A 13,527-nucleotide genomic window follows, 5' to 3' on the forward strand; every position below is an offset into this window, starting at 1 on the left:
GTTTTGCACAAGTTTTGCAGTCTTATATTCAAAAACTAATCTTTAAAGTTGGTTTTGCTTGTCCGACACACGCTAGACAACAAGGTGATTTCAACATATACACTTCTAATGGAGTATTTTTTGTCCTTAAGTCAAATTCACACAGTCAGGTTAATTTGAATTTGGTTCAAATAGTTGAAACAATGGTGTCATTCTAAAGTAGATTTTAGACTTAAACTTTGGTACTTGGTTTTCCTATCATGTCAGTATTACAGGAACGCTGGTTTACTAACAACTTGGGCTTAAACCTGACAGTTAACCTGCTCTGAGACAGGTTAGCTTCCACACATGTTTATTGAGTAAATGTCCTTTAAGGAACTAAAGAAATAACCTAAAAGGAAGGAAGATTACCTGAAATACGTCTGATTTTTTGGCAAACATGCTCCAGATGTAGATAACAGAATCATTCTGTCAGAAACAAAGCATCCCACTGTCTCTGCCGACGTGTCTTCTTGCCATTTCATCCTCAGGTAAATCACGCTGCGTTCTGCCAACACCTGACAAGATTAGCCTTTTGAAGATTCTCTCACTAAATCATCGCAATTCAGCCCTCAGATCTTCACGCTGCCTATATTTCCTGCTTCCAACACACCAGCTTGAGCTGTTCACCTGTTTCCTGATAAGTCCCGCCCACTCACAGGTATCACAATGAGCTAATCAGTGCTATTAACTTCACCTGTGAGCGGTTTGGTGCGTTCTATCCTTACTCAGATTTGCTTTGTTTTACATAAATGCAGGACTAGTTTGTCATATTTTCCTCTCCAAATATATCTGAACTTATTTTTCTAAGACATTCTTAGAGAAGTCTAAAAAACTTGACATTCTGAAAAATCCAGTGGTAATGTTTTGTAGCTGGTTCATTTCTGAGCTCTTTGGGAAATCCAGAAGAAAACTGGCGATAGATGCAGAATAATACTGATGAAAAGACACTGGCATGACAATTCAAGATGGTTTTAGTTCACAAAAATTAAATTAATAACTTAATTTCACATTTATTTCTAAGAAAAGAGCAGATTTCTTGCTTATATGAAATCAAATAAATCCATGTGTTGCGGAGGTGAGGCAGGAATTCTGGCTTGCAAACAAATATCCAGTTCTGAAACTAAACCCATGCAAATAGTTCTGAGGAATGAGGAGAGAGAAGTGAAGATGTCTTTGACTTTCTAGCACAATCTCTGGAACAAAGTCAAATGAGTAACAAACTGAGAGCCTTTAAGTATGAGTTATAAATGCAATGGTCACATCTGAGAGTATTAAAAATTGGCTAAATGAATTCTTTCCTTTCTGCTGTCCACACAGGAAACAAACCACACCGCTGGCAGTTCTGCTCTTTTGCAGCGTCTATTTATTATTAGCATATCTGCTCTTTTTGACAAGGACAGTTTTTACAGGCGTCTACACAGCCCGTCTAAAAAACAAGTCGCCACTTGGATTTAACTGAGCAAATAGGTCAGATCCTTCCATTGGATAATTACTGCAGTGATGACAACAACTTCTTTAACCCGAGCTGATGCAGCGAGGAGCTTCTCATTTCTAAACAACCATGTTGGAAGACATCTCCTGTGGTCATGGAAAGGATGTTAATCTGTCTCAGAAGGGTCAAATTATTGGCCTGCATCAAGCAAAGACAACAACTAAGGAGATTTATGAAACTGCTAAAGTCAGATTAAGAACCGTCCAACTAAAACCTGAAAGATGACGGTGAACCATCATCTTCAGGAACAAATGTGGTCGGAACAAACTCTGAGATGATCGTAGGAAATCAACTGTAGAACTCACAGCTATGTTTAATAGTGAAAATAAGAACATTTCCACACGCACAACGCAAAGAAAACTCAAAGGATCGGGACTAAACAGCTGTAGCTCTAAGAAAACCACTGATCAGTGAGGATGATCAGGAAAAAAGGCTTCAGTTTGCTAGGTAGCATAAAGATTGGACTCTGGATCAATGGAAGAAGGTCATGTGGTCTGATGAGTCCAGATTTACCCTGTTCCACAGTGATGGGGGCATCAGGGTAAGAAGAGAGGTGGATGAAGTGATGCCTTCATCATGTCTAGTGTCTACCAGCCTGTGGGGGTTAGAGTTATGATCTGGGGTTGGTCAGGTTCACCAACGTTACGTTCCCAAAGAATGAGATCAGCTGACTACCTGAAGATACTGAATAGATAAGATAAGATAAGATAAAGTTCTTTATTTCTCCCCACGCCAGGGGAAATTTACATTGTTACAGCAGCTTATGTAACAGTAGACATAGTGATAAGAATAAAGTAATAATAGAACAATAGTAATAATATTTACAATATATACAAGGGTGAGAGATGAGGATAAAGTGGCTTAACAGAAAAAATAAAAATAAAAATAATGACCAGGTCTTTCCATCAGCGGACATTTTCTTCACTGATGGCACGAACATGTTCCAAGATGACGATCTCAGGATTCATGGGGCTCACATTGAGAATGAGTGGATCAGGGAGCATGAGATGGATTGTCCTCCACAGAGTCCAGACCTCAGCCCCACTGAGAACCTTTGGGATGTTCTGGAGGAGACTTTGGTCCGACCCTCCCATCATCAATACAAGATCTTGGTAGAATATTAACGCAACTCTGGACAGAAATAAATGCTGTGACAGTGCAGAAGATTATCGAAATGATGCCACGGTGAATGTGTCGTTCTCAGAGTTAAAGGAGGTTCAATGAATTACTAGAGTGTGCGACTTTTGTTTGTGACACAAACCTCATTCATGCAAGAGAAAACCTGCTGTTCAAAGTTTAAAAAAAATTATTCTATCATAAAACAGCAGTCACTTACCATCCCCGCCAGCTCAATTCTCTCAAATAAAAAAGTTTTTCCTGGGGATCCAAATCAGAGGAAAATCTCTTTCCTGATATTTAGTGCAGCTGTTTCATTGTTTACAAAGAAAATAAGAAAGTGGATACCTCAGCTGGATACCTCTGAGTCATCACTCGCACATTACAGGAAATCTAAGCTCATGAGCTCACCTCTAACAGAGAACCAACAAAGCAGCTCCACAAAGCGGCAAGTGCCAAACCACAAGTCCTGAAGCCGGATGCAAACTATTGTTAAAGAAGCCACAGTGTTTATCCCCCATCTCCTGCACTGTCAGCTCCATCCAGCCTTCATTAGGTCCAGACTGTAACCCTGAAGTGGAATCCTGTGGGCACATTTGGGTGGACTTCATATCTCACAGTCTGTGTCTACATAATGGAGGTGTAGGAGTCTGAGTTTGGTCCTGGCAGCATGGAGGGAGCTATAAAAGCCTCAGCCTCCACCCCAGTTTGGAATATTTGCCATTTTTGCCACGTTAGATCACACCTTCCACTCACAACAACCACTGAATGACACACTACATCCTTCTATTATGATTTATTAAACACTTTTGTTTGGCTTTTTCTGGCATTTTTGGCAATTTACTGGGTTCCGACAAACTAGAAGCTCGTCCGGTTTTGTTCTCACCATTGCACTTGGGTTAACTCAGTCAGTGAGCCGCCCGTTTAGCAGACTTCTTTTCTTGTGAATCGTCCATCCAGGAAACTCACCAGACATCAGGACCACATCTGACGGATTGTGTTTGGCTGCAACAGGTCCCAGGAACCTCACTTAAAGCTGCTTTGAAGTCAAAGTGAGCTGAAAAGGGGCTGCTAAAAGGTCAGGATAAGCAGCTAAAGAATCAGACTTTCAAAATTTCTGTCCAAATGCACGAATTAGCAAAAAGGTAAAAAAGAACTGCTGTTACTGCAAATGGAACATGGTCAAAGAAAGCATGAAGCACGAATTTGATCGATTATGTTAATGGGTATAGGCACCAAAAATTCTGCTGATTTTATGACTCGTCTGTTTTATTTGTTGTCACTTTGTAACCTGGAAGTACCCTAAAAAGAAGGACTATTATTATTATGGGTTGCTTGTGGTATGTCAAAGAATAATTTCGGAAGATAAATGGTGCCATTTTATTTTGAAAAGCCAGCATCTTTCACAAACCCTGATCAGTATCTTTTAAAAACTTTGAGCTTTTACTTTGAAAGTGCATCAATCAGCCAATCAGCTGCTGGAGTGAGCAGACAGGATTAGATCCTGAAACGAACAGTCATAGTTCAAAAACTGTAAGTCATGTTGAAAAAATTCCTTCACCGTGTGAAGCACACTCTTGTTTTGAACATTCTGATGTATTTTCATGTCCGTACTGTATATTATGTACGTTTGGCAGCAGGTTTGAGAGTCTCACCGTTTCTGATTTTAGAGCTCAGATATAATGGGAGTCAATGAGAGTTTTGGTCAACGTGCTCTGAGCTCTGAGGTGATTTACGAAAAAACTGTAAATCCCATGTTAATGAGACTCACACTGGTTGAAAGAGGACAAAATGCCAAATAAAGTATAAATTGTTCACGCAGAGGAGAACTTATGAGAAGGAGACAAGGTTAACTGCGCCTTTTTCAGAAAATTTTACTGGTCAAAATATAGAATGGGTGCCATCATCCACTTTAGCTAAAGAAGAATTCTGGATTTTCAAAAGAATTCTCAAAACTTCAGCTGCGACTGCGTGAAAACCGCAAATGATATCAAAACACAGATTTAGATGAATAACATTCAAAGCCTTGTGACCCATTTAAACTTTGAATGAAGCTTCTCCTGGCAGTTTTTTATGAATTTTGTAAAAAAAAAAAACATCAGACAGATCATTACCAAAAGTCAGAGCACACATTCCTGATTAACCTGCATGTTTTCATATATAATATGTATGGGTTTTAACTGCGGAAATATTTAATCATGACACCAGGGCATGAAGAATCCACACAACTCTGTCATGTCACCCTCCTGTAATTTTGCCTGTTCACCGTTGGCACACTAATTACCGGCCTACTAATTAATGTGAAACCCTCCTGCAGGAGAAAGCTCTTCTTAGTCCACCAGTTCACTTGTGTTTTTACACTGAATGCTGTTAATGGTGGGCTAGTAGTCAGTAAACCCAGTGGGTAATCTTGCTGGAGCGCAGATATTCTGGAAACCTGCCTGTGGAAACTTTTGGGCATATTTTTTATCTTGCAGTCTGCTTCCAGGTCATGGAGGTGTTGGTCTGAAAAAACTTGTCCAGGCTGCATGCAGCAAGTTATACAAAGCCCTAAATTAGTTTCTACACTCTAATTCAGCAGACACTTTTGTCCAAAGTGACGTCCATCTGAGAGTAGATGCAAGACAAGCAAGGATCTAGTCAGGAGAAAGCAACCTGGATAAGAGCCATAAACCAAGTTCAAGTATGTTAACAGGAGCTTGGTGTCTACAGGCAGTGTGGAAGGCAACAGACACTTTTGTTTTGTAGTCTTGTTACGTCCAAAGGCATTCAGGGAAGCGCTGGGTTTGTAGTCTTTTCTTAAAGACTGAGAGTGATTCTGCAGATTGAACAGAGTTTGGTAACTCATTCCACCACAGGGGAACCACAGAGGAGAAAGAATCAAGCTATCGACCTGGTTTCCTGTTGTGGTGGTTTTATCTGGCGCCCTTTTTCTTGGCTGGAGTGTAGACCCGGTATTTTCAACGTAGTTTTGAATGCAAGTGTCAGAGTTTTGAATTGGAAGCCAGTGAAGCGATCCTGACCGTGCATGTGGGGAGGCCTGCCAGTGAGGAGCTGCAGTAGTCGATGTGAGTAATTTGATGGACAGGAAACACTTCTTACTGCTGTCTTTTCCTCATTTTTGGCACAGTGTATTTGCTGCAAGACAGAGGAAGGAGATGCGACAGAAATCCAAACACCTCAATACACTGACAATTCATTTATTAGTTGTGTGACAATGTAGCAGGACACTTTTCTGTATTCTTCATGACATGACATGTACAATGACTGACAGCGATCTAAACAGTCTGTATCATCGTATCGTATTCTTACCGGACAGATTTTAGCAGCTGATACCAAAATGTTGCTCGCATGTAACCTAAGGCCATGAAGCTCCACCTTCACGATGGAGGTACAACATAAAGAGTTAAGTACATTAAAGTACTGTGCAAAAACTAAGGTGCTGGCTGCCACCATTTCTCAAACACGCACAGATCACAAAAGGCAAACTGATCTGCGTCCAGTGATTGATCGACTCACCCACGGGCCAAAGTTAGCAGGGAGAAGAACCAGAGTAGAGCCGAGCAGTCGCATTTCTTTGTGCTTTTACAGTAAACCGGGTGACTTGGGCTGTAGACATTTTTAAAAAGTGGCCAGGAGATTGGATTAGATTGAGGCATCAACTTGATGCCAAGAAAATTAACAAAGCAAAAATGCAACTGACATGCAAGCCAAACCCAGGCTCTGACGGTGGCACCTGCCAGCGTGAATGATTTCTGTTTGAGTTTCATGAACATGTTCGCTGCAGATTTTATAGACACATTAGAAGAGTCCAACCTTGTGGATGTTTTAAAGGTCCCATATGGTGAAAAGCCACTTTTCTTGAGTTTTGTAGCTGTTATAGACCAGAGACCTGCACTATGAAGCAAGTTTGACAGAGTCAGGCTTTGTTTTTGTAAGTCGACATAACAAAAAATACAGTAACAGTCAGATATAACAGGTATCACAAAGGTGGTCATCAACTATTCTCCTTTATCTCAGACTTTCTGGTTCAGAGTCCCATAAAAAGGGGCTTTGATGCATCATGTGAATCTCCTTCTTCTTCTTTAGTTGACAGGTTGTTTTAATGGAGAACAATAAGGAATCTAAAAATTTCCGATGTTACGTGTGGCTGGCTGCTGTGTCTCTCCTTGCTCTCTCTGATCTCCCTCCTCCCTTTACCTGTGCAACTGCAGCACACCTGAGTGCTGTTAGCACTTAGGGAGGAGGAGGGTATTTAGGGAGGCAGGAGAGAGCAGCAGTCAGAGCAGAGATTCAAGCACAACAAAGCCACACGTCCTCCCGGACAAACACGTGAGGGGTTTTGTTTTGTTTGTAAACTTTTCTTTTGTGATTAACATTGAGTTCTTTCTTTTCAGGTATTTGATTCATTCCCTCCCCATGCATGTTTAGATTGCTGGGTTTTGTTGTTTTAGTTTGGCTGTAGTTGCTGGTAGTCCTGTTTTCGCTGTTTTTTTCTTTCGTAGCAGTTATTTGTGGTTAGGCAGTTTAGTAGGGGGTGGTGACTGGTCCGAGAGCCCACTGTGTGGTTAGCCATGTTCACCACCCCTCTTTTGTTCCTTTTGGCCAGCAGCTACAGCCCTTTTCTTTCACCATTATTTCTACCTTGATTAGTTGCGTTATTTGTAAATAAAGCTGGGGGTTTTTTTCCCTTCATCAATTTACCTGCTGTGTCTGTGTCCAGTTCATATGTTGCCGGTCTCTTTGTTTGTTTGAGCTTTAAACTCGTTAATTTTAAAGAGGTCGTAACACCAACCTTGAAGAAGAAACGCTGCAGGAATGTGTGTTAATATAACTTATTTTACCGATCAATGCAGCCGCTTATCCCGAACTGAAAGCTGCACATTAGACTGTTAAACTTCATACGTTTTAACATGATATTGTATTGGAGTGAATGCAGGTCTGACACTGTCCCGTAATGCAGGATATCACTTGTAATTTTTGGCCCAGATCGAAGCACAATTAATGATATTGGTTGAATTTTATATGTAATAAATACCAGTAGAGTATTTCATTTTCTAATCTGTGTTCTATCAGCTGCAGTACCAGCAGCGTAAACGGACCAAACAAACAAAAACAAACAGATTTTATGTGATTTCTGCATCACTAGCTGGATACATGTTGGGTTCCCATGGCAATATGATGCATACAGCGTGCGATGCTCTAACTGCACAGATTCATTCAGTGCTTTTAGCGATGTTTTTTTTTTCAGTAAGTTTACAGATAAAACATTTTCACTCAGTTGAGAATCTGTATCACTTCTAGAGAATCATCAGGAAGTGATTTAGTTAAAGGGAGGCACTTCTTACAGCCGATATAAATCCAAAACACTGAACAGAACTTGTTCTGGAGCAGAGGTTGCCATGGTGATCTAGACCTTCGCGACACTGAAAACTGACTTTAAGCTCAGCATTCCTCGCTAACCCGCTGCTCTTGGTTTATAACGCAGCTCTCAGGAGGAGTAAAATAAAAGTCAGTAAGAATTCCGCCTAGATGCTGTGGAACGCCGACACAAAGAGCGCGTTCTTCCTGATGGGGGCGGGAACAGCAACAGCTCATCGGTTTTCATTTAGAACATCCCTAAAACCAGAGGTTCTGGTGGAATAAAGCATCTTTGAAGAATTTTAAGCCAAAAGACACACTGTAAGACTTTAAATAATTTGGTTTGATGCGGCACAATATGGGACCTTTAAATATTTCTGTCCATGTGTGGACACGAACCTTGGAATTAACTCAGTAGTTTGATTCATGTCACCTGTAATAAATTAAGTACCCTCTCCTGCTCCACATTGTTCATTACAAATCAGTAATGAGGATATACATAAAGCAAATCAGAAACTTCACATTGACATATTTACTGAATGCATGTGGTCCTTTTGTCACACAAAATGATTAAGAAGTGCAAATATCTAATTTATAATTGATGGTTTGTTAACTGGTCTACTTGTGCTTTGGCCGATAATCCAAGATCCCACTGAGGAGTCCAAAAAAAAAAAATGCTCAACAGCAACTGTCTCTCCATCACATCGGTGACTAGAAGCACTTTCCTTTGTGTCATGTCTGTGTTGTTGGTTCAACGGAGCCCTTATGCTGACTGATAAAACAAATGGGAGAACAGATTTCACAAAGCCGCGGGACAATTGATCCACCGATCCACCGACCCATCTGGTTTTTCTCAGAAAAGATCTGTACAGAGAGACGACTCCAGGAGGCCTGCAGGATAGACCTCTGTGAGTCTGATGTCCATCTCTAGCAGTCTTCAAACCACATATCTGCATCTGTGACAGTTCTTGCATCATATATGACTCAGCAGGGTGCTTCTTCCCCCCGCTGTCCTGCAGTACGACATCGCATCGATCAGGCTTCAGCAGTCCAACAAACACAATCTGCAGCCAGACGTCGGACATCAGATGTCCTGCTGCATTTTGGCTCACTTCTGACTGGGAGTAAATAAAGGAAGTGTGTACGCTTGTGTGCATGTATCGCATATCTAAAAGCACATCTAGAAATAACCGTCATCCATCCTCTCCCTCCTCAATGCTCTCCCCCCACTGTCGGCTCCCGTCTTCTCACCACCGACACTCTTCTTCCTGTCCGGTCCTTTACCCAGATGTAATCCTGTCCAGCAGGCCAACTGAGGAAACTGTGCACCGTAAACACGCACGCACACACACACACATATATATATATATATATATATATATATATATATATATATATATATATATATATATATATATATATATATATATATACACACACACACACTCATGCTCACACACAAACACACAGAATTCACCCTACATCTTTTACTTGGTTGGATATCACCGTCTTACTAATGCAGGATATAAGTTAGCAAGGTGGAAGTTTTGTGTATTTCCATTTGTGTGCATATTCCGTGTGTGTGTGTGTGTGTGTGTGTGTGTGTGTGTCCGGTCTGGTCTGAGGGGTGTTTGTGTCAGTTGGTCTCGTAGGAGGAAAGCAGCGCAGCGTCCACGGGCTCCATGCAGGAGGGGCAGGTGAAGGATCTCATCAGCCAGTCGTCTATACAGTCCATGTGGTAGATGTGCATGCAGGGCAGGAACCGGATGGGGTCTCCGTAAACAAAGTCCATCATACAGATGACGCACCTGCAGAGGTTAACACACACTTTCAGTTCAGGATCGACCAGTGTGGGGTCGTCAGGGCAGACACCAATTATTGGCAATCAAGAAAGACCAATAACTGACATTTGGGAAAGATTTGGACTGAACTACGAAGACAGTTTGATGTCGTCAGACTTTCTTTGTGTGAATCGGCTCGACAAAAACTAAAACCTCAGTCAGAGTTAACAAGTATGAAGGTGGTTACCAACTTTCTTTGTTAACTCAGACTTCCTGCTTCAAACTCATCCACACAAACAGGAGCATTTAACGCTTCATTCGACTCATTTTCTGCACAAAATGAACTGATTCAGAACAGGTTGTTTTAGTGGAGAACAATGGGGAACATAAAAATGTATGATGGTAAAAAGTGCCACGATGATAAATGATGTAAGACAGGAATGCTGGTTAGGTAGAAAACTGCTGTAATCTATTCATCACCAAATGTGCTTTATTGTCTCGGTCGGTTAAAAGTAGCTTTCAGTTTTGATTGACTGTTACTGGTGTACTCGACTACAGGTAGAGAGAGCCAAACCCATGCATTTCATTAATTTTATGGATAACTGGTTAATAAAAATAATACTACAGATATTCTCAAAAATGCAGATTATCAACCCTGATTATTCGTCGATCTCTACTTTCAATATTTCCCTCAGAAACAGTACTACAGCTTGGTAGGCACTGGACACAGAAAGCAGAAAAAATGCATGAAATAGTAGAAGAGAAGGAAAAGCTCAAAGCAAAAAAAGTGAAGTGTTGCTCTCGCTGTGACCTTACACAGATCTGTACTGAACATTTTGGCACATGAATACGATTGCTGCACACGTGGAACGCTGCTGTGGAACTGAAAGCCAATTTGAAACTCTCAAATCTTCCATGTTGTTTGTTTTGGTTGAACAGCTTCTTGGTGTGTTTTTTTGTTCCGACTCATTTTCTTTCTGCAACATGAAGTCAAACACTTCTGTGGAAACAGCACAATCGTGACTAGAAGAACAGAGAACACTTTCTATGCTGTATGACAGCTGTAATGGCATAAACCACAAAAAGTAAAGAACTGCTTTGGTGATATATTTTATAAAAAATTAAAACAACCCAGACTCAACATGTACAACATCTTATACTACTTTTTTAGTTTTCTTTTTTAACATATTTTACTACTTATATTTTCAGTTTGTTTGTATACCTGTCTCCTATCTGGTCTGTCGAAACACAGTCTGTGGTTGAGCTGAAAAGTAACAGGACTACTGGTAACCGCTTCGCAGTTGCACCAAAAAGCTCAGAATTTGCTTTTTTTTTTTTTTAAAGAATCTGGTTAGTGCAAATGCTTTATTTTTGTTTTGTTTTTTTAAAAGATACGTACATGACAGAATGTAATTGTAGGTTTTGTGTTGAATGATTTTCAGTGCCACAGACAGTATGTCATAGTGCATCATTCAAGAACCCTGTGAAAGTTTCAAACAGTTCTGTCAGCCTGATAGTGGTGTCATTGTGGGATTTTTTAAAGATAACATTCCTTGGAAAGCCACTGACAGTGACTCATTCTGGTGAGTCAGGTATTTGTGTCTTTGCATCTGCTGAGTCTGCCCACAGATGTTTTCTACTCACTCTCTGATTTTTTTCTCAGAGCCGTCCCGGCCCGGGTCGTAGACGCCCTTGGGCAGGTGCTGGATGAGTCCGATGCGCTGGGCGATGCGGACCTGCTCCTCCTCGGTCAGCTGGGTGGCCAGTCGGGCCTGGCTGGGTGTTGGGTGGTAAACAGGCACATGGATCTGCTCCTGTGGAGAGAGAAAAGACCATATAAAGAGATTATTTTCCTAAGAAAGCGCACCTAATACCTATCCATTCAGCCATCATCTATACACCGCTTAATCCTCATCAGGGTCCTAGCGGGCTGGAGTCTATCCCAGCTGACTGAGGGTGAAGGAAGAAGACATCTGGACAGGTAACAGTCTATCACAAGCACATTCACACTCACCCCTACAGACAACTTAAAGCTGCCAATTAACCTCGGCATGTTTTTGGACTGTGGGAGGAAAACAGAGTACCCACAGAAAAGCAGAACATGGAGACTCCATGGAGAAAGATCCCAGAAAGGCCGGGACGCGAACTGGGCATCTTCTAGCTGTGAGGCAACGGTGCTAATCACCAAGCCACTGTGCAGCCCTCTAATAATTATGTAGCATGAAAAAAACAGGCTGGCCTCGGAAGGAAGGATTTTACGTTATGATGAATCACCGCTCCAAGCACACACACTTCTCTATCAAACTTTTTAATATTTATTTAGAAGTGCTCTTCTGAGGAAGAACTCTCACAACTGGTTGGAATAGTCCACCAAATACTGTGGTTTGATGCCCAGCATGTCGCTCTCCACTATTTTTTTCAGTTTTATTTTAACATAAGCAGAAGATGTTACCATTTTAGTTGGAAGTCGGGTGGAGCAGATGAACCACAGGTTTATGAAACTTTCTTCTGAGTATGGCACACACATCATGTAAACGTGGACCTAAAGGTTTATTTTAATACCAGACAGAATGCATTCCAATAACAATACTAGAAAAGCACTCAGAGAGTGCAGTACTCTGCCAAGGCTGTTCAGTTGACGTGTCATTTCCGACGGATGAAATCTTTAATAAAAAATGACCTTGCTGTGTTATGCATGTGCATGTTATGTATGAATACCAAATTGCGTGTAAATTACTCTAATAAAAGTCTGTTGATCAGTTCATCACTTTTGGCAAACCTTTGTTTTGCTGCTGTTAAAATAACCGTTCCTGCCATGCTTTTATTTTGAAAACGTATTTTTAATGTTGTGGGCTTTTATTTTGTCACCATTCCAGCAGCCCAGGAAGTGATTCTCTAAGAAGCGGTTTCTTGGCATGACGAAGACGCTGCCGAAAAGTCAGAAAATTCACATAAAGATGAAAGACAACGGTTCCAGCTGTTGCTGTCTAGCAAAGGATGTGTCTAAACTTAGAAGCAGCTGCAATGGAGACAAGCTCTTACTGTGAAGGAATGAGTGAAGGACAGGAAGGTGGATTTGTGTTCAAAATAAGGCTGACGGCTGAACTTAACGTGTCTGGCTGGGGTTTGCTGCATTGCATGACCTAAATATGTAGCGGATGGCAGGAATTGATGGGACTCAGAAACAGCCCACAGTTTAATCATTTGTTCCTTGTATGATTTCCAACTGATAAATCAGTCAGTTTGTAGTAGGATGCAATCATGTGATCGTCAGCAGGTAACTGACACAGTGTTGTTCACATCATGGTTACAGCGACGCCGTGCCGGCTGCTATATCTCCCAATGGGAAATCTGTAACAAAGCTGTAGATCCAGACTATAAGCTGCATCACTGCCAAAATCTAATCACTTGGTCCTTGTGTCATTTCTGACCTTCTCTGAAAACTTCATCCAAATGTGTTGCTCCGTTTTTCAGTAATGTTTCACACAGACAGATTCACAGATTCACAGACAAACGTACGCCGATCGTCACATAACTCCGCCCGTTCCTTGGCGGAGTAATAAAGAGATTAAGGCCAATGCACAGGGACAACATGTCAATGAGGAATTGTAATTAAGGGAAATCATGACTTCAATTCAATTCAATTCAATTTTATTTATATAGCGCCAATTACAGTCAAATTGTCTCGAGACATTTTACAGAACCCATATGCCTGAACCCCCAGAGCAGCCCTAAGGAGACAGTGGCAGGAAAACA

General features: G+C 41.2%; 1 protein-coding gene across 1 annotated transcript in view; it reads right to left on the bottom strand.

The window, feature by feature from the left end:
• Positions 1-5,813: 5,813 nt before the first annotated feature.
• Positions 5,814-13,527, bottom strand: part of rnf11b (ring finger protein 11b) — a 37,426-nt gene continuing 29,712 nt past the window's right edge. Inside the window, exons 2-3 of the mRNA XM_055017832.1 lie at positions 11,416-11,585; positions 5,814-9,798 (exon numbers count right to left, since the gene is read on the bottom strand). Coding sequence (XP_054873807.1) covers positions 9,627-9,798; positions 11,416-11,585 — 342 coding nt within the window. The 3' untranslated portion in view covers positions 5,814-9,626. The remainder of the gene's footprint in view (positions 9,799-11,415; positions 11,586-13,527) is intronic.

The sequence above is a fragment of the Amphiprion ocellaris genome, chromosome 2 (assembly GCF_022539595.1).
Source record: "Amphiprion ocellaris isolate individual 3 ecotype Okinawa chromosome 2, ASM2253959v1, whole genome shotgun sequence".
Taxonomy (NCBI): domain Eukaryota; kingdom Metazoa; phylum Chordata; class Actinopteri; family Pomacentridae; genus Amphiprion; species Amphiprion ocellaris.